This window comes from Diceros bicornis, chromosome 4 (genome assembly GCF_020826845.1).
Source record: "Diceros bicornis minor isolate mBicDic1 chromosome 4, mDicBic1.mat.cur, whole genome shotgun sequence".
Classification (NCBI taxonomy): Eukaryota; Metazoa; Chordata; class Mammalia; order Perissodactyla; family Rhinocerotidae; genus Diceros; species Diceros bicornis.
This window is the reverse complement of record NC_080743.1, coordinates 53,466,514-53,485,799: the sequence shown is the minus strand read 5'-3', so window position 1 is coordinate 53,485,799 and position 19,286 is coordinate 53,466,514. Positions and strand designations below refer to the sequence as shown.

The 19,286-nt window shown below is 47.0% G+C and overlaps 2 protein-coding genes across 3 annotated transcripts; one reads left to right on the top strand and one right to left on the bottom strand.

The window, feature by feature from the left end:
• Positions 1 to 2,473: 2,473 nt before the first annotated feature.
• POLR3GL (RNA polymerase III subunit GL) lies at positions 2,474 to 16,859 on the bottom strand. 2 transcript variants are annotated; one of them, XM_058538996.1, is made up of 10 exons: positions 16,721 to 16,859; positions 16,417 to 16,628; positions 13,269 to 13,487; positions 5,999 to 6,166; positions 5,528 to 5,657; positions 4,616 to 4,684; positions 4,205 to 4,261; positions 3,880 to 3,953; positions 3,636 to 3,749; positions 2,474 to 3,334 (listed from the first exon to the last, which is right to left on the bottom strand). In XM_058538996.1, the coding sequence occupies exons 4-10, from the start codon at positions 6,122 to 6,124 to the stop codon at positions 3,248 to 3,250; spliced, it is 657 nt and encodes a 218-aa protein (XP_058394979.1). In that variant the 5' UTR covers positions 6,125 to 6,166; positions 13,269 to 13,487; positions 16,417 to 16,628; positions 16,721 to 16,859; the 3' UTR covers positions 2,474 to 3,247. The 2 variants fall into 2 exon arrangements, with proteins under 2 accessions (XP_058394979.1, XP_058394980.1); XM_058538997.1 differs by having other exon boundaries at positions 13,269 to 13,424.
• On the top strand, positions 15,387 to 18,724 carry ANKRD34A (ankyrin repeat domain 34A). The gene is made up of 2 exons (XM_058538995.1): positions 15,387 to 15,563; positions 16,115 to 18,724. Exon 2 carries the CDS (start codon positions 16,231 to 16,233, stop codon positions 17,719 to 17,721), a length of 1,491 nt encoding a protein of 496 aa, XP_058394978.1. The 5' UTR covers positions 15,387 to 15,563; positions 16,115 to 16,230; the 3' UTR covers positions 17,722 to 18,724.
• Positions 18,725 to 19,286: the final 562 nt, after the last annotated feature.

The window sequence follows — 19,286 nt, the reverse complement described above, 5'->3', positions numbered from 1 at the left end:
TTGAGATGGCAGCCCTTCCCCTTGGCCAAGTTCTTAACCAGCCTATGCCTACAAGCCACTCTTCCTTCCTTTCAAAGTTCAAACAGCAATAAAAAAGAATGGAGGAAAATAATTGTCTTTTCCTCACCAAACCATGAGTGCCCTATCCACCCAACATTTGACCCTCTAATTTTCTTTGGTCTCTACTCCCAATGTTCCAAACTGCATGTTGCAGCCAGGTCTCGCATTCAGCCATCCCTCAAACCACTTGAGTCCTTGCACTTAAACCTGCAGACCCCACTCTCAAGCTTCCTGCCCAAGATGAGAGGGGACCAGAAGGCTAGGGATGGAACACAGGGTAGGGAAAGATAGGATTCTTGCCAGAGAACCTACCCTGCCTGGGGCCAGTGCAGCCCAGGCTGTGGGCATGGGAGCAATCTGCTCAACATAAGCAGACCCTAGCAGGCACATAGCACAGGACTGAGCAAGAATCTCACGGGTCCCTTCTAAATGTTTGCAAGCAGGGCCTCAACCTCTAACCTCTCAGGTGGTCCTGCAGAGGAATAGCAGCCCTGTCTCTGTTTACTGGGCCTTAGGCTTCAGCCTCAGCCTGCCTGATAGAGCCTATGGAAAGTGGGGGAGAGGTCAATGGAAACAGTCTAGCTCATGCCTGGAACTGCTCTGGAATCTGAGGAAGCTGCTGGGTCCCATGTCTGGCTTTGTTCAGCAAGGTCACCTGCCAGGAAGGGCAGGAGGCCAGACAGGAACAAGTCCAAGAATGGTCTAATCTTTCTGACGCTTTGTCTTTGAGGCAGTACAACTGATCCCAAGTGGTTACTCTAACCTTTGTCCTCCCTTCCCCCATTTCATGGGAAAACGATGTGCGTGTATAGAGATGGGGGCAGGGATGTGTTCCAGTCCTCCTCTACTGTCTCTTGTCTAGAATCTTCTTTGTTCCCACTCTTTTAAGTTCCCAGGCTAATATTAGGTAGGATTTAGGAGGTTACCTGTGCCCCCAAGATAAACCCATATAGTTGACCAGGTTAGGACTGGTATGTGTCGTATATGTAGGGAAGAAAGGCAAAAGATTTTTCAGTGTCTTTTACTTTTGTTTTTTGCTGATTTCTCCCTAGCCACAATCACAGGCTAAAGTGTGACTATGGGAAAACCCAGTGACAGGTCCCCTGGCGCCTCCCCCGACTCTACTCATACAACACCTCAGAGAGCTAGAAAAGGAAACACACTAATCGTCACTCACAAATTGTTCAATAACTCTGGGATATTGTTTCTATTTCTGCTTCCTTCTCTGTCCACTTGGCTCCTTCTACCTTAACACCTACTACTGTACCCAAACCAGGCTTTTAAGGTGCTTTCCCTCAGTGGAGTCACAGCCCTTATTCATTCTTTACAATGGGGTCAGAAATGTCTAACATTAGATTGTCAGTCTCTATCACTTGATGCTGTAGGGAATTCTGTCTGCCTGCCTGAATATGGTTGGGGAATTTCCTGAAGGTTCTCCTGCATCCCATCTTTATGGCTTTCAAATGTTTAGCAGGGTTGCTATGACAGCATCCCAGCTATCTGTGGCTGCCTCCTTATTCAGTCCCTATTCTGGACACGCAGCTCGCCCGTGACTGTTGCATGTCAAGTGGCTGGAACCAATCAGCTCATCCAGGGCTTCCTCAGAAGCCAATCAGAGCCTAGGGAAGTGACCTCACCCAAGGGAGAGCTGTGTGGGTGAGAAAGCGTCTCTCAGTCTCTCAGAGCTGAGTGTCCCCAAAGTCACTCCCTTCCTCCCCGCCCTCCTTACTTCCTGTAAAGCAATACCGCCTACCCACCCTCCCCAAGAAGGGTGTGAGAAAAGCTAAATTCCATGAAGGAAGAACCAAAAGAGAAACTGCAATTCAGCCAACAGCCACTTCTGGAAGTGAAGAACAGGATATTTAGGGGGCTCCCTCTGCACAGAGATACCTCTTAAAGTGGGGTCTCCAGGGCCTGGAAGACAGTGAGTGGGCTGAAGAAGAATCAGCAGCTCCTCCCTACTCCCTCTCCACACCTGGCTTTCTTGACTCTCCCCATAAAAATAGCTGTAATCATTCCTTGATCATTCCTTGTAAACAAGGACAAGATCAAGGTCAAGTGTGGGAAAGAGAAGGCCTATGCCCCTGTGAGCACATGTGAACAATCATGTCCCTGTGGCCTGAGGACCAGAGGCTCAGAAGCCAGCTGGTCTTCAGGGCCTGGGCTGTTCTTCCCTACTACTCACTCTGCGCAGCCACAGCCACGCAAACGAGTTCCTGAATGTTCCTTGGCAGGGCTAGATTAGGAGTATATGTCCTACCAGGGGGGTGGGAGGGAAGGGGGAAAGGACAGGAAGGCTGTAACCCCCAGTGTATCACACTGGGCTCTGACGAGTAAGGAAGAAGAATGGCTCAGCTAGACATCCCCTTCATTCCTTCAGCCCTCTCCCACCATGCCTCACTCTGGACAGACAGACAGATAAAAACATTTTATTTAAAAATATAAAACTGGCTTTATTCCTTCTACCTGCTCCTACTCCCAATTATCTCCACAAAGAACTATAAAAAATGGGTAGGGGTATGTGTGCGCTGTCTCAGCTCTAACAACTCCAGTTCTTCTTTTGACCCTCCTTTCTCCTTTTCATACAATTAAGACATTGGTCCTTTTCCCTTTTCCCAAGATATCAGAGGTGATACAAGGGTAGATGGAGGGGAAGGGTAGAAAAGAGAGCTATCTGTCGTCATTCTCCATTCCTATCTCCAGGGACCAAACAGATTATCTGGACTCTGAGCAAAGGATTTGTTTGTCCACAAAACCAAATAATAGGAACAGTTACTCTCTGTATCCTAAATCAAGAGAGATATGGAGGGCCGGCCTGGTGGTGTAGCAGTTAAGTTTGCACACTCCGCTTCGGCAGCCTGGGGTTCACCAGTTCAGATCCTGTGCGCAGACCTACGCACCGCTCATCAAGCCATGCTGAGGCAGCGTCCCACACAGAAGAGCTAGAAGGACCTACAACTAGGATATACAACTATGTACTGGGGATAAAAAAGGGGAGAAAAAAGGGAAACAAAAAAAAAAAAAAAGAGGAAGATTGGCAAGAGATGTTAAGCTCAGGGCCAATCTTCCTAAAAAATAAAAAAATAAAAAGTCGAGAGCCTCTTTGGTGGCACTTAGAGACACTCATCCTGAAAAGAAAGAAAGAAAGAAAGATATGGAGGTCCAAGGTGTTGTTTAGGGTCCTTCTTCAGTATATAGCCTCATCCATATTGTCATCACTGTCACCCCCAAAATCCTCTCCATTGTCAAAATATGACATGATGTAATCAGTTTCCTGAAATAGAAAAAAAGAAATAAAAGTCAGACATGCTTTCAGCATTCTCCTTCTGCCCTGTGTCTCAGGCCCCTTCCCTCCCAATCACACTGTTTCAGGCCTGGAAAGTCCCTTTCAGCTGTAGTTCCCTCTTGAGAAGAGCCTAGGGACAGATAAAGGGGAGGGCACTATCCTTTGAGGGCACTATCTCCTTTGGCCCTCCAACCCTCTGAAGAGAACATCCCTAGTGGACAGAGTTGATATCCCCAGGACTTATGAGGGGAAGAGAGGGGGACTGAGTGTGGAAAGAGGTCCCCTTCACCTCTTCATGTTCTTCTTCATCATACTCCTCCTCCTCTTCCTCTTCCTTCTCTTCTTCTTCTTCTTTCTCTTCATCTTCTTCTGAAGTCACTTCTTCCTCTTTCTTCTCCAGGGTCTTATGTGAAGATGAATGGGAAGAAAAGCTCAGACTCAGCTCACAGAAGGGAAAAACTGAGGCACACATGGGCCAAAGGGGAGGGAATGGATCTGGGCCCAGGTGGTCTCTATTCACATTTCCTCCTTACCTCTAGTTTCTGTATTGTTTCCTCCTTATCTTCTGTGGTCTTAGGGGGCCTTTTAGGGAGTAGAATGGTGGTCCCTGGTGAGGGGATCAAAAGGTGAACAAAGAAGGAGCAAACTTTGTTAGCTTTCTACCCCACCCTCCTGCAAAGACCATGTTACTCTGCTGCCCTCATGTGGCCACTATGGCATCTGGCAACAATACTGGTGGATTGTGTAGGAATTGGGAGGGCAGGCAAGACCACCAGCTGCCTTGGCTCTCTAGCTGCCTTGGCCCTGGAACTGTTGAAGAAAATCTCTCTTCTCCCTCTTTCTTCCAGATACACTCACGCTCCTTCTGTAGCTTCCGCACTCGGATCTTTAGCTCCCGGGGTAGACGTCGCCAATCTGGGAATATTGGGAACATAAAAGTCGGTAAGACCCTGCCTGGGGTCTCCCATGGCTGATGACTGGTTTTAAAGAAGAGATAAGGGTCAGGTAAAGGGTGAGGAAGGGGTTAGGTCAAAGCTGCTTGGACCAAAACTGTGGCTTGGATGTCTCCAGGGGAGTGGGGGCTATTTAATAGGTTTTTAGGTAGAGTCTGAAAGTGTTTTGGAGCACATCTAAGGCTCGAGCCCAGTTTGTAAATTCTGAATAGGGTGGAGAGGGAGACAGAGGAGGGTGGATGAGGTGGTGGCTTGGGGCTTGAGGCATCTCAAGCATTTGAAAGAAGGGCAATCAATGAAAGAGCCCATCACCTACCAGGGTTCCAATCGATGGCACTGTCAATCGGCCCTGACATCTGATATTTGTCTGAGTAACGTTCCACATCTGAGGGGTCAGAGGTCAAGGGTCAAAGTTTTATCCTTTCAGAGCCCCAGAAGAGGGTTGTTCCTGAGGGCCCAGCCCTCTCAATATTCAGGAATTGTCTGTTCTCTCACCCCAAACTCAGAGCCCAAGGGGTCAGCTTCAGTGAGAACCTTCAACACTCTTCTAACCTGTCCCTTTGCCACCCAAGATTACAATGTTTTTGTTATCTCTCTTAACACAAAGGCATGGCTACAGTGGTATAGTGGGAAGTATATTAGAGAGCAAGAAACCAGGTTTCAGTCTTCCCTTTACTCCTTGTTAATGGGGCTAACTTAGGCAAGTCTTTCATCTCTCTGAACTTCAGCTTCAGTAGGAAAGCACCGGTTGTCAATATACTGAAATACTGTACTCCCACAGCAGTTGGTAAATATCTACTATTCCAAGCCTCCCAAGTGTACCCCCTTCTCCAGCCCCTCCTGGTCTCCCTGACCTCTCCATGATCCACTAACGAAAGGGGTAATACTTTAATTAACAGGGCTTCTCAGAGACCCAGCACCAGCCCATCTTTAGATTGGTTGGTGCCTGTAGTATCCAGGTTGTTAAAAATTTTAATACATCCCCTCATTTATATCTGTGAAATGGTTACCTTAAAACTTAACCTCCTACTGTCCCAAAACTATTGTGAGACTCAAAACAAACCATGGATACTAACTCATTTCAAATGCAGGGGTAATTATTATGATCTCCCCAGTTAGACAGTGAGTTTCCTGTGCCTCTTCTGGACTGTCTGGCCCCCAGTGGTGCTGAGGATAGGGCACTACTCATGGAAGGCACTCAGAACATGATGCTAGCATTCCAACTGACCTCTCTTGGGGACAGCTGGCCGGATAAAGTAGGGGAGCTGCCTCATGGCCCCTCGTAGCTCCTGCTTCAGTGCCAGGACATATTCCCCTTCTTCTCCTGAGGACAGAGGCACTGGGCGGAATTCCAATGGCTAAGAGGACAGAAGCAGTGGTCAGTTAAGGGAGAAAATGCTGGAGTACAAATCTGGGAGGGCCTCTCCTCTCCCCCCAATTCAATCCAATGCTCTCACTGAGCAGAGGACCAAAGGAAAATGTGGGGAACAATACAGCATTTTGAAAGGGGTGGAGCTGGGAGTGTGAGAAGTAAGGGTAGATACTTCCTTGCCTGCAAAACATCCCATGTGAGGTGGGAGTATGGAGACCAGGAAGAGCAAGATGAGGATGGTTTTATGATGGCCCAGGAGGAATCCAGTATCAAATATAGTCAGCCAGGGGCACATGGGAGTCTTAAGAAGGGAGGGCAGACACTCACAGGGAAGAGTGGAGACGGCTGCAGGGTAGGTGGGGGCAAGGCATCCCCCTTCCCAATGCCCACAGCCTCCATGTTGAAGGTCAACTGGCCCCGGCCACGACCCTGGCCCCCACCCCGGCTGGCCATGGTGGAGGGGGCCTGGGTATTCAGAGATCCAATGAGAAAAACCTGATAAAGACAAAAAGAGAAAAAGAAGTAGAGTAGAATGGACAGGAAGCCAGGGAGGCACAAGACACTTAATCTTTTCTCTCTGGGATGGGAAAAGCCAGTGTAATTCAACAAATTTTGACTGTGAAAGCATAGTGCCAGGCAGGGTATTTCTGGAAATAAAAACATGGATGAGACGTGGTCCCAACAGGACAGATAATTGCAATATAGTGTAACTGTAGCACAAAGGGGAAAGTGATTCTACTCTTGGATAAAATTTCCCTACATCCCTGAAATAACTGGATGTTTACCACCATCTGCATATCTACACATGACCTTTGAATTCTTTCTCTCCCTTTCCAAACCCAACCAGGCCCCGATTCAATCCAATGCAATGCATTTCAGCAAAACACTTATTAAGCATCTCCCATTAAAAAGGTAGTGTGCCAGGGCCGGCCCTGTGGCTTAGCGGTTAGGTGCATGCGCTCCGCTGCTGGCGGCCCGGGTTTGGATCCCGGGCACGCACCGATGCACCGCTTGTCCCGCCATGCTGGGGCCGCGTCCCACATGCAGCGGCTGGAAGGATGTGCAGCTGTGACATACAACTATCTACTGGGGCTTTGGGGGAAAAATAAATAAATAAAATTATAAAAAAAAAAAAAAAAAGGTAGTGTGCCAGGCACTGTGGGGGCACAGGAATGAGTCTTCAGTCTCATTGTCAATTGGCGGGGGCGGAAGTAGGGGGCAGTGAGGGAAGAGCCATTACAATCCAATTGATCTTTTTAAACACCACTTGGAAGCAAAGAATCTTAGAATTAGAAGGACCCATAGAGTCATCTAGTCCAAAAGCCCTCCCAGTGCAGTACGCCAGTCTGTAAGTTGTTAGCCATTCAGCTTCTGGTGGCATTTTCCCACAGAAAAGCTGTCCATTCTCCCCCAAGGCAGCCCATTCCACTGTGATCAACTGTGATGAATCAAAAGTCCTCCTGCTACTGAACTGAACTCTGCCTCTTGTCATCCTGTGGGGCCAGTCAGATAGAATGGGGGATAAAGTCACCAAATGAACATGAAACTTGAAAGAAATTATATCCCAGTACCAAGGAGCACAACTAGCACCCAGATCTTAGTTTCTAATACCATTTTGCAATAAAGGGAACCAGGGCTTCTTGGAGAAATGGCTGATTCTAGGACTGGGGCAGGAAATATACAAGATGAGCCTGAAGCATCTTGTAATGTCAGAAACTAAGGAAATACTCCAAAAAAACAACACATACACATTGAGGGGGCTATGTCAAAGGGGCATAAGAGTCAACTGAAAGAGCTCCCAATGAACAATAAAATAAATAAAGTAGTATTGGATTATAACCCCAAAGTATAAAATAAATATCCATGAGTCCATACTGATACAAATAAATGATTGACTAAATTAACACATGGGGAGAAAAGACAAACCTCTTACGCAGAATTCCAAATAAATTATGTAGACTCCACCCTAAAGAGGGGGAATGTTAACTCCCCAATCCCTAAGTGTGGGTTGTATATAGGAAATTTTGTCCAATACAGTTTTGGAAAGAGGCGAGAATAACTTCACAGTGGAGAAACTGGACAAACACTACTGCAGTCAGGTAACCAAAGTCAACATCAACAACATTAAATCATGTTGTTGTATGTATCCTTAATATGATACAATGAAAATAGCACTTTACCTCTGTGATCCTCCTCCCCCAAACCCATAACCCCAGTCTAATCAGGAGAAAAACATCAGACAAATTCCAACAGAGGAGCATCCTATAACATACCTGATCAGTCCTCTTCAAAACTGTCAAGGTCATCAAAAACAAGGAAGGTCCACACATCCATTTTATTTTTATTTATTTATTTATTTATTGTGAGGAAGATCGGCCCTGTGCTAACATCTGCCAATCCTCCTCTTTTTTGCTGAGGAAGACTGGCCGTGGGCTATCTCCCATGCCCATCTTCCTCCACGTTTTATGGGACGCCACCACAGCATGGCTTGCCAAGCCGTGCGTCAGTGCGCACCTGGGAGTGCGCACCCGGGATCCGAGCCCGCAAACCGCAGGCCGCCGCAGCAGAGCACGTGCACTTAGCTGCTTGCGCCACCAGGGCGGCGCCCACACATCCATTTGAAAAGAGGGAAAGCTGTCCTAGTGGCAGCATTCTTAAAAATAAATAAAACCACCCCTTTTGTTTTCTGATTATAGAAGTAATATACATTTATTCTAGAAAACTTGGAAACACTTAAAAGTATAAAGAAAAATACCTATTATTTCATGACCATGATGTAGTAACAATCATTATTAATATTTTAATAGGTATCCTTTCAATTTCATTTCTGTGTGTATACATACATGTACATATGTGTGTATACATATGTCTATACATACATAACAGGGCCATGACAACTAAATGTAATGTGGTATACTGGATGGGATCTTGGAAAAGAAAAAGAGCATTAGGTAAAACTATGGAAATCTGATTCAAATATGGACCTTAAATAATTATAATGTATCAGTGTTGGGTTCATTAATTGTAACAAATGTACCATACTAATATATGATGTTAATTACAGGGGAAACTGTGTGCCAGGGCATATGGAAACTTTTAGTACTATCTGCTCAGTTTTTCTGTAAATCGAAAACTGTCTTTAAAAATAAAATCTATTAACAATAATAAAAAAAGAAACTTGAGTAGCAATTCAAAATTCACAGTTTCTTATTTTTGATGATGCTCCTCTGTTGGAATTTGTATGCTGTTTTTATTTTGATTAGACTTGGGTTATGGGTTTGGGGGAGGAGGATCACAGAGGTAAAGCGCCATTTTCATCACATCATGTTAAAGGTACATACTAACAACAAGTTAGGGAACAATAAGAGACAATGCAGACAATTTAATTAAGATTTCTTAAATTAGTGTTTCATAATATAAGTGCTCCCACAGTCAGGAGAAGGGAGAAAGCTAGAAGGACTGGAATGGTGAGGGGAGGCTTTGTGAATAACAGGTCTCAAGTTTGCAAGAGCCCTTAGAAATCATGTATTCATTCATTCAACAAATATTTTTTTTTAATTTTTTATTTATTTATTTATTTTTCCCCTAAAGCCCCAGGCGATAGCTGTATGTCACAGCTGCACATTCTTCTAGTTGCTGTATGTGGGACGCAGCCTCAGCATGGCCGAAGAAGCAGTGCGTCCGTGCGCGCCCGGGATCCGAACCCGGGCAGCCTGCATCGGAGCGCACGCACTTAACGGCCAAGCCACGGGGCCGGCCCTCAACAAATATTTATTGAGCATCTACCATATGCCAGACAATGCTAGACAATGGGGATCATGGTGAATCCTCCACTCTAGATGCATCTTTCCTCTGCTAAACCATGTTTAGTAAATTGTTATCCAGCTTCTATTTAAACATCTTTAGTAAGAGGACTCCCTATCTCACTTTGCTTTTCCATTTTTGGATATTTGTTTTTCAATCAATATCCAACAAATACTCTAAACAAGAAATATATGGCTCAATGAAGTATATTCCACAAAAGATTAGTTGGTGAAATAAAGATTTAAAAATATGTATAACGTAATCTATTTTGTCAAACACATACACACATATCAATAGAAAAGTTGTTCTTGAAATGAACCAAAAATTAATATTGGTTAATTTGGGGTGATGTGTTTTTGTTTTTGTTTTTTGTTATTTTAAATTTTAAAATTTTGTGTATTTTAAGGTTTTTTCCTATGCTGAATAGGTACTGGTTTTGTAATAAGAGAAAAATATTCATTTAAAAATTTAACAATACAGTAACAGAATAGTAGATGAGATTAATAACATGTAGCAGGAAGGAAGGGGTGGAAAAATGTGTGTCTGAGGAATTTAGAAAGTTTCAAGGCCAACTGCCATGAAAAATGTGAGGAAAAACGGCTGTTGGTTAATAGATTAAATTGTGATCTGATTGAAAGAAGATATTAGGGGAGAGGGGATGTCTCATGGACACTAAAGAAGATTTAAGAATTTGTCACCATGTCTTCAGACCCTTTCAAGGGAAAGGACACTTTAACCTAACTAGCTGGCTTAGGTACCTTTCCACTTGACAGATATAGTTCTAGCAGGAGATGGGAGCTGTTTTGATTGCAAAGCAGTGAGCAGTCAAGAAAAGGCCATGAGAGATATGGTTCTAGCAGGAGATGGGAGCTGTTTTGATTGCAAAGCAGTGAGCAGTCAAGAAAAGGCCATGAGAGATATGGTTCTAGCAGGAGATGGGAGCTGTTTTGATTGCAAAGCAGTGAGCAGTCAAGAAAAGGCCATGAGAGATATGGTTCTAGCAGGAGATGGGAGCTGTTTTGATTGCAAAGCAGTGAGCAGTCAAGAAAAGGCCATGAGCTTTGAGGTTAGACAAATCTAACTCCATTTCTGATACTAACCAAGTGACCCCCAAGGACGTGGGGCAAGAAGACGACAAAATTTTATTTAATTCAGACAATAAACTGGTGGTTGGGAAACTAAACCATCCATCTCTACCCCACTCAGCTGAGGAATCTACAATGAGTCTCATCTATTTAAGATTGAGATTGAGTCTACATTCGTGAAGATATTTAAGGTCTCCCATAATCTGGTCCCAAACTGCTCCTCCTTAACATCAACCCTTCCTAGTGTTCACCCGGCACTATCCTTCCCCCAAAACACATCTCATATACATTATACTCATTCCCAATTATACATAACTACGTATTGTAGTAGAAGTTACTAAGAACAGGTTTCAACAAAACATACAGAAAAACAATTACATCAAATTTAAGGATGGCAGTACATGTAGTGGTTAAGAACATGGATTTGAACCCCAGTTCTGTCATTTCTTAGCTACACAACCTTCAGCAATTTATTTAACATCTCTAAATCTGTTTCCTCATCTGTAAAATGGGAATAATAATAATAAAACCATCTTAATTAATTCATCAAATATTTACTGAGTGCTTACTATATGCCAGGCACTGTTCTCAGTGCTAGGAATACAGTAGTGAGCAAAACTCATTGTGGACAAAAAACTGCTGCATCCATGAAGTTTGATGGGAGCTTACATTCCAGTGGAGTTATCAGTACACAAATATGTCAAGCCATGAGACTGGGTGAGATCCCTAAAGGATTGAATGTGAACAGAGAAAAGAAGAGATCCAGGGACGGAGGCCTGGAGCACAGTAATGTTTAGAGTTTCCTATATTTGTAATAAATAAGGCAAGAAGTTAACACTTTTATTGTATTAGAACTCATGGAAATCCAAATGAAAAAAAATCATCCTAATAGAATAAATGTGCAAAGGACATGAATAGGCAATTGATAAAACAATGGCCAATAAAACCACCCTTTACCTATCAAATTGACAAAGATTTAAATAATAATCAGGCTGTCATGAGTCTCTCATACCTCACTGGAAGGACTATAAACACAATCTTTCAGGGAACAATCTGATCACTTGAATCAACAGCCTTTTAAATGTTCATATCCTTAATTTAGTAATCCTACTTTAAAAATCTATCCTAAAGAAATATCAGATATATAATCAGAGATATAAGTACAAGGATGTTCATCAAATAGCTATCCATGGTAGCAAAAATTCTGAAATAACCCAAATGGTCCAACAAAAAATGAATGGTTAAAAAAATTCAAATATCCATTTTAGACTATTATGTAACCATAAAAATGACTTTAAATAATATTTAAAGGCAGAAAAGTGTTCACAATATAATATAAAGTAGAGGGAAACACATAAAATTGTATTTATTGTATGGTCCTATTTATGTAATATATATATGTACACACACATGTATATATAGGTATACATGCAGAAAGGAAATTGAAAGGATACATATTAACATCATAATGGTTATCACTACATCATGGTCATGAAATAATAGACATTTTTATTTATACCTTTATGTGTTTCCAAATTTTCTAGAATAAATATGTATTACTTCTATAATCAGAAAACAAAGAGATGGTTTTCTTTATTTTTAAGAATGCTGCCACTAGGACAGTGCTCCCTCTTTTATAACGGAAGTGTGGAATGCATTTCACTGAGCCAGGTATTTGTTTAGAATATTTGTTGGATATTAACTGAAGAACAAATATCCAAAAATGGCATGACCTGCAAAGTGAGATAGGGAGTCCTCTTACTCAAGATGTTTAAATAGAAGCTGGATAACAGCTTACTAAGCATGGTTTAGCAGAGGAAGGATGCATGTCTAGAGTAGAGGATTCACCATGATCCTCATTGTCTAGCATTGTGTCTGGCATATAGTAGATGCTCAACAAATACTTGTTGAATGAATGAATACATGATTCCTAAGGGCTCTTCCAAACTTGAGACCTGTTATTCACAAAGCCTCGCCTCACCATTCCAGTCCTCCAAGTTTTCTCCCTTCTCTGGACTGTGGGAGAAATTTTATGATGAACCACTAATTTAAGGATCTTAATTATATACTGTGTTGTATTTTACTTTGTCTTTTATTACTGTAATTGTTCCCTAATTATGTTAGGAGTTTAAATTCTACCTCCCCAATCACTGCCATTCAATTAACCTTTATTGGGCACTATGTATTAAGTACCAGAACCTGCCCTACAAAACCTTATATTCTAAGAATAGAAACATTAAAGAGAGCGAGCGCACTAAGTGCTCTAATAAGGGTAGGCATAAAATACTATCGTCAGACTAGAGAACAATGAATTCCGCTAAAAAAGGTGGCCCAGGAAAGCTACAGGTAGGAGGTAACATTTCAGCTGAATCTTGATAGACAACAGGAGTTTGTCAGGCTCTTAGGGGAATAATGTTACTATAGGAAGGAAGCTGATGCCACAGCAAAGAGTCAGAGGTACAAGAGTGAGTCTTGCTCACTTTCTACTTTCATCTCTCTCCTATGCGCCAAAGAAAACTACGGTTCTCTGGCATACAATCAATATAGCAATGGGAGCCCAGAGGAGAAAGGTTCCCTAGAACCAGAAGGGGGCTGACGCAACAAGCTTCCAGAAAGCTTTGTCTATCTATCTCACAGCTTGGCCCTGATGAACTAGTTCGGGAAGTGTGGGAGCCAACCAGGTCAGAGCCACCAGGTCGGAGCCTTACCTGCTGCCCCTCCCCCACACGGAGCCCACGCCGCAGCCAACTTGAAATTTGCTCGTCTTCCTCCCGCTGGTGGCGTTCTAGGTCCGCCTCCCAGAGCTCCCCATTGGTGAGTTCTCCCGGCCAATCTAGAAGAAGCTGAGGAGGTAGGTCCGCCCACTTGAAGCGAGGAGGAGAAGCAGGGAGGGGGAGAGAGTCAGCCGGAGCCCAGGCTTGGGGACCCTGGCGCGGAGAGAGACGGGGTTACTGAATCAACCAGGGGACAGTTATTTCGGACCTCATCTCAGACGGAGGAGCCCCTGGCTAGCCAGAGTTCACAAAGGGAACCTGACACTAAGATCTCACCGAGCGTCTCTGCTGAGGGAGCCCCCACAGAGAAATGAACCCTTATGAAACCTGTTCTTTAGGGATGAGTCGTTTTGTGACTCAGGCTTCACAGCTTGACCTCTCCTCCATTACTCCAATTTTCCCTTCAATCCTACATTGCTTCCCTCCAGCACCACCAATAAATATTTCTTTTCAAAAAAAAAAAATTTTATCTGGGTTGCTGCCATTTCTGTGAGAAGATGGGAAGAGGATTTGGAGAAGGAAGGATTAGGAATCAGAGAACCAGATTTGGGGAGGCAGGGAAGGATCCCAGTGTTTCCTGCGTTTTCCACTGCCTTTCAGCTCATCCTAGCCCTTGGCAAGGGGGGGCGCAGTGGGAGGAGTCCAGTTTTCACAAAAAACAGAAACAGGGAAAAAGTTCAGAATGGAGATAAAATCTAGGAGTTAGTCAAGAAGCATATCCCAGATGTCAGGGAAAATGGCCCCGGGAGTGAAGCTTCTGAACTTGGAAAGCTGTAGGTGCCCAGTCTTTAGAATAGGACAGAAACACAGCTGAGAGGCTTTGGAAAACTTGCTTAACTTTACTAAGTCTGTTTCTTCCTCTATAACAAGAAGATAATTCCTTCTTTATGGCTTTGTTTTGAGGATTGGAGACAATGTATGTAAAGTACTTGGCATATTGTTGGTGTCCAATAAATGGTAGCTAGTAAAAAAAAATCAAGCCCTGCAAATAGTTCTCTTTCTCTCCTTCTCCAGGAACATTATTTTTAGTATCTTGTGTCTGGTGACCACCAGCCTCTGAATTATCTCAGGTGAGTTTTCCAAATCCTTAGGATTTTTTCCTCATCCTCCTTCCCCTGATGCCTTCCAGCTGGATACAAACTCATTCCTAAAATATGCAGATGGAAACTATGGTAACTATGGAGACAGGGCAGGTGGCAAGGAGAGGCAGAGACAGACAGTGAGAGAGACCCATTAAGACAGGGAGAGAGAAGACTTAAGGAGCAGTTCAGACAGAGACTTTCAAGCAAAGTGGAAAAATGATGAGTCTAAGCAAGACTGAGAGTAAAAAGATACAATGAGAGAGGATATGTTTGTAACAAGGTTTCCTCTTCTCTCTGCCCCTTTTCTATCTCCCTCCTTCCCCCCAAGAATATGGGGAGGAGGCATAAGGGAATGCCTCTTGCTGTATCAAAAAATGACCCCAGATAACCACCCTCCTCAAACTTATGTGTACAAGGGAGCTGAAGTCCAAATTTATCTATGCTATGCGTTCCATTTGGGGGGGAGGTGGAGTGAGGATGTATCTTTGTGTCTGATTCCAGCTCTCCCTGACATTTAAACTACGAGACGGCAGCCAGACCTTTTGCCTCTCTCTGCACAGTATGGACTCCGGCTGTGGAACCCAATTGCCTCTCTCCACCCCTCTGCACAGTGTGCCATGTGCCGTGTGTGGCAGGTCAGATCTGGCGCACAGGCGCGCATAAACACACCAAGCGCGGAGAATAGGGATCTGCAGGAGCTCAACGAAGAATTGGGATGGTCCCAGTCTGGGTGTCGGAGGAGTCTCCTAAGGAACACTTACGTTTGTTGGGGCTGAGGGGAGGTCGGCTAAGCAAGGGAAGTCAGGATTGGAGCCCCTAGGTTTTGAGGGTTTATGTGTGCATGGGTGGGGTAACAGTTTGGTGCCCGACGCCCCCACCCGCAGAGACTAGTCTATAAATAGCAAGGCAGAGCTCCGCCCTCCCCGCCCCCCCCCCCCCAGCTTCTCTCCTCCGGAGCCGGCGCTGTGCCCGGGGCGCACCGGGAGGAGGGACCAAAATCCGGTGCCCGGGCGCAGATACTGACACCAAGGGAATCCGGGTGCCCCCCCCACGCCATGTGGACCCCCGAGAACCAGGCTCCGCCACCCCGGCTGCCCCGTGGCCCTGGCCTTAGCCCTGGCCCGGCGGAGATTCTGCGGACATTCAGGTATCTATTTGGGCGCACAGCCTGGGAGGGGAAAGAGCAAGGAGTGATGGGGAACATAGCAGGGGCAAAAGAAACCCCCAATTCTCCCGCCACCCGTTTTAGGTCCCAAACGCAAGCTGCTTCCCTCCCCCCCATTCAATTTGTGGGGCTGTGGCAACCTAAAAGAGGTTAGGAATGGGAATATGTGTGTGAATGTATGGGTGCATGTGGGTGGGTGGGTGGCGTTCAGCATCCTAAAAAGGGGGATTCCAAGTGCGGATAAGAAAAGGGGGGTGCTGGAAAGGTCTGATAAGCCCTGGGGTGAGGGTGGGGGTGCGGATATCCTTGCGCGTGCACGTACGCATTTGCACGCGCGCTCGTCCTTCAGTGCGGGTGCACCCTTCCCACCTCCTCAGGCATGCGCTGGGGGGAAGGGGCGGCTCAAAGGCATGAATTAGAGGAAGGACTGTGCGCGGTGCCGTGGAGATCTCCCCGCCCCACGCCGGGTCCTTCCATCGGTGCCTCAGTTTCCCTGCCTGAATCCGTCAATAAGATCTCTCTCTTTCTCGCAGGGATTGGCTTCGCCACTGAGCCCTCAGGCCTCTGCCAGCCATCATCCCCACGCCCCTAGTCATTCTCGCCAGGTCCCAGGCCCGGCTCCATCGGTGCTTTCGCCCCAGCTGCAGCTATGCTGCACACCGAGGGCCACGCTCTTCTTCGGGCCGTGGGTCAGGGTAAGCTACGCTTGGCCCGTTTGCTTCTGGAGGGGGGCGCCTACGTGAATGAGGGTGATGCCCAGGGTGAGACTGCGCTAATGGCGGCCTGTCGGGCCCGTTACGACGACCCCGAGAACAAGGCGCGCATGGTACGCTACCTCCTGGAGCAAGGCGCCGACCCCAACATCGCAGACCGCCTAGGGCGCACAGCGCTCATGCACGCTTGCGCCGGGGGTGGGGGCGCCGCCGTGGCCTCGCTGCTCCTTGCCCACGGCGCAGACCCTTCAGTCCGAGATCACGCGGGTGCCTCGGCGCTTGTCCACGCTCTGGACCGCGGGGACCGCGAGACCCTTGCCACGCTGCTGGACGCCTGTAAGGCCAAGGGCACGGAGGTCATCATCATCACCACCGACACCTCGCCCTCGGGTACCAAGAAGACCCGGCAGTATCTCAATTCCCCACCTTCCCCGGGGGTGGAGGGCCACGCTCCCGTTCCTTCTAGCTCGGGGGTCTGCACGTCGCCTTCGGAAATCCAACTGCAGACTGCAGGAGGAGGAGGACGGGGATTGTTATCCCCTCGCGCCCAGGAGGAAGAGGAGAAGCGGGACGTATTTGAATTCCCTCTTCCTAAGCCCCCCGATGATCCCTCCCCTTCTGAGCCGCTCCCCAAACCACCCCGTCACCCTCCAAAACCACTCAAAAGGCTAAACTCCGAGCCCTGGGGCCTAGTGGCCCCTCCTCAACCGGTCCCGCCCTCGGAAGGGAGGCCGGGGATCGAGCGCCTGACCGCCGAATTCAACGGCCTGACCCTGACCAGCCGACCGCGTCTTTCCAGACGTCACAGCACGGAAGGTCCCGAGGACCCGCCCCCGTGGGCGGAGAAAGTGACGGGCGGGGGTCCCCTGTCTCGCCGAAACACCGCGCCAGAAGCTCAGGAGTCTGGTCCCCCTTCAGGGCTGAGGCAGAAACTGAGCCGCATGGAGCCGGTGGAGCTCGATACCCCCGGAAATCTTTGCCCTGACTCGCCAGAATGCAGCCGCCTGTCCCTGGAGCGCCGCCGATACAGCGCCTCCCCGCTGACCTTCCCTCCAGCCGGCTCGGTTCCCTCCCCGCGCCAGTCCCAGGAGAGTCTGCCTGGGGCTGTATCTCCGCTGAGCGGGCGGAGGCGGAGTCCTGGGTTGCTGGAGCGGAGGGGCTCGGGTACGCTGCTCCTGGACCACATCGCGCAAACGCGGCCTGGTTTCCTGCCCCCGCTCAACGTCAGCCCCCATCCTCCCATCCCCGACATTCGCCCCCAACCTGGAAGTCGGGCGCCTTCGCTGCCCGCTCCTCCCCAGGCGGGGGCGCCAGGCTCTCCCAGGACCAAGCGCAAGTTGGTGAGGCGCCACTCCATGCAGACTGAGCAGATCCGACTGCTAGGGGGCTTCCAGAGTCTAGGCGGGTCAGGGGAGCCTGGGCGCTGAGAGGAGTGAGACGAGCCAAGGAGTGTGGGGATCAGGACCTTGATGGGACAGGTGGGAGAACTGGCTCACACACACACCACGGACATAGGGATCTCTTGCATGTGCTCATGGGCACGGTGCACGCACACATGGGTAAACGTGTCCACAAGCACAGTACTTTTATTCACAGGGAAGAGTAAGTACTCTATTTACTGGGCATATAGACACACGCATTCATGCCCTGGTCACTTCACACGCGTATGGGAATTACTTGTGTACCCACAGGCATGGCATACACAGGACCACTTGTGCTAGGGCCCCACATGGGTCCCAAACTCTCTTGCGTTTGTTCAGAAGCAGTAGGGAGCCCCTACTTATGGGTAGTTTCCAATCTCTTTGCCCTCCTACAGAAGCAAACCCTTGCTTTCCATGTATGCCCTGCAACACAGTCCGCTCATGATTTTGCACACTCTATCCTTTTTGTGAATATTCCAGATATTCTGCAGGTTTTGCAGGTCTTGGTTCTCTCTCCAGGCTGGCTCCTTGTTCACACCCTGCTTCCGGTCCTAACCACTTTTCAGGATATGTTCTTCACTCTCCATGGGGGTTTCCTGCAGCAATCTCCAGCCTCAGTTCTGCTGTTGGCCTTCCTGCTCTCTGCTTTACTTCTCAACTTCCTGCTTTTTATTCCCACCCTGCTCCCCTGCAACCAGTACAACAGGTTGTCTCACTTTCCCAGGGGGTGGCTCATGGGCTCTAAGCTGCCCTTCTGTCTGTTTGAGCTTATGAACACCCCCACAGGTAGAAGTGGGGAGCAATCCTAAATCAGTCCTCTCTCCACTTGACATATCAAATAAATGTGTTCAGAAGTCTCTGTTTTGTCACTTCTGTCTGGGGGGTGTCGGGTACAAGGAATGGGGAGGAAGGGTGACGCTAACTATAGCTATAATGGTCTAGGGCATACTTAGAGGTTCCAGCCACCTTCTTTCCAGGAGACCAACTGACCAACTGCGGTTGTAGAAGAAAAGGCAAGTGTCTTGTGTCCTGAGGGTTTTAAGGCATTTGACAGGCTTTCATTTTCCCCAGTCTCTCCTATGTCCATCCTCAAATTCTTTAACTTGCGATTCCTACAAAGAGTCCCTCCCTCCACTGTTGGCAGATATATCCCAGTAGATTAACTGTCCCTCCAAGCTTCCTATTTCTTGACCACTCATAGTTTTTCCTTGTGAGTGTAACTTTCATCTCACAGGTGCATTTCATTCATTTTCTTCTACTTCTGGCTTCTATTTCCCCATCCTTGATTTCTGAACCACTATAGGGTGGAGAGAGACAGATTTAGAGAGACGGAACGAGAGAGCAGTAGTTAATATAACCTCACTTAGGTCAAAATGGCATGATGGTCAACTGACAAAGGGTGTGTAGTGTGGGTGTGGGTGTGTGTGTGGGTGTGTAAGAGTAATCAGAGGAACCCAACTGGCAAAGGGTGTCTAGTGTGTGTGTGTGTGTGTGTGTGTGTGTGTGTGTGTTTAAGAGTAGTCAGAGGAACCCAACATGACAGATTCTATGAACAAGGGTACCTGCCTTGA

Bases quoted from the DNA above. Each gene is read 5' to 3' on its own strand.
- POLR3GL (XM_058538996.1), bottom strand. From the start codon at position 6,124: ATGGCCAGCCGGGGTGGGGGCCAGGGTCGTGGCCGGGGCCAGTTGACC. The intron at 3,954-4,204 runs GTGAGTGTATCT...TCCCCTCACCAG, and splicing joins GCGGAAGCTACAGAAGGAGC to GGACCACCATTCTACTCCCT. The intron at 3,335-3,635 runs GTGAAGGGGACC...TTTCTATTTCAG, and splicing joins ATGAAGAAGAACATGAAGAG to GAAACTGATTACATCATGTC.
- ANKRD34A (XM_058538995.1), top strand. From the start codon at position 16,231: ATGCTGCACACCGAGGGCCACGCTCTTCTTCGGGCCGTGGGTCAGGGT.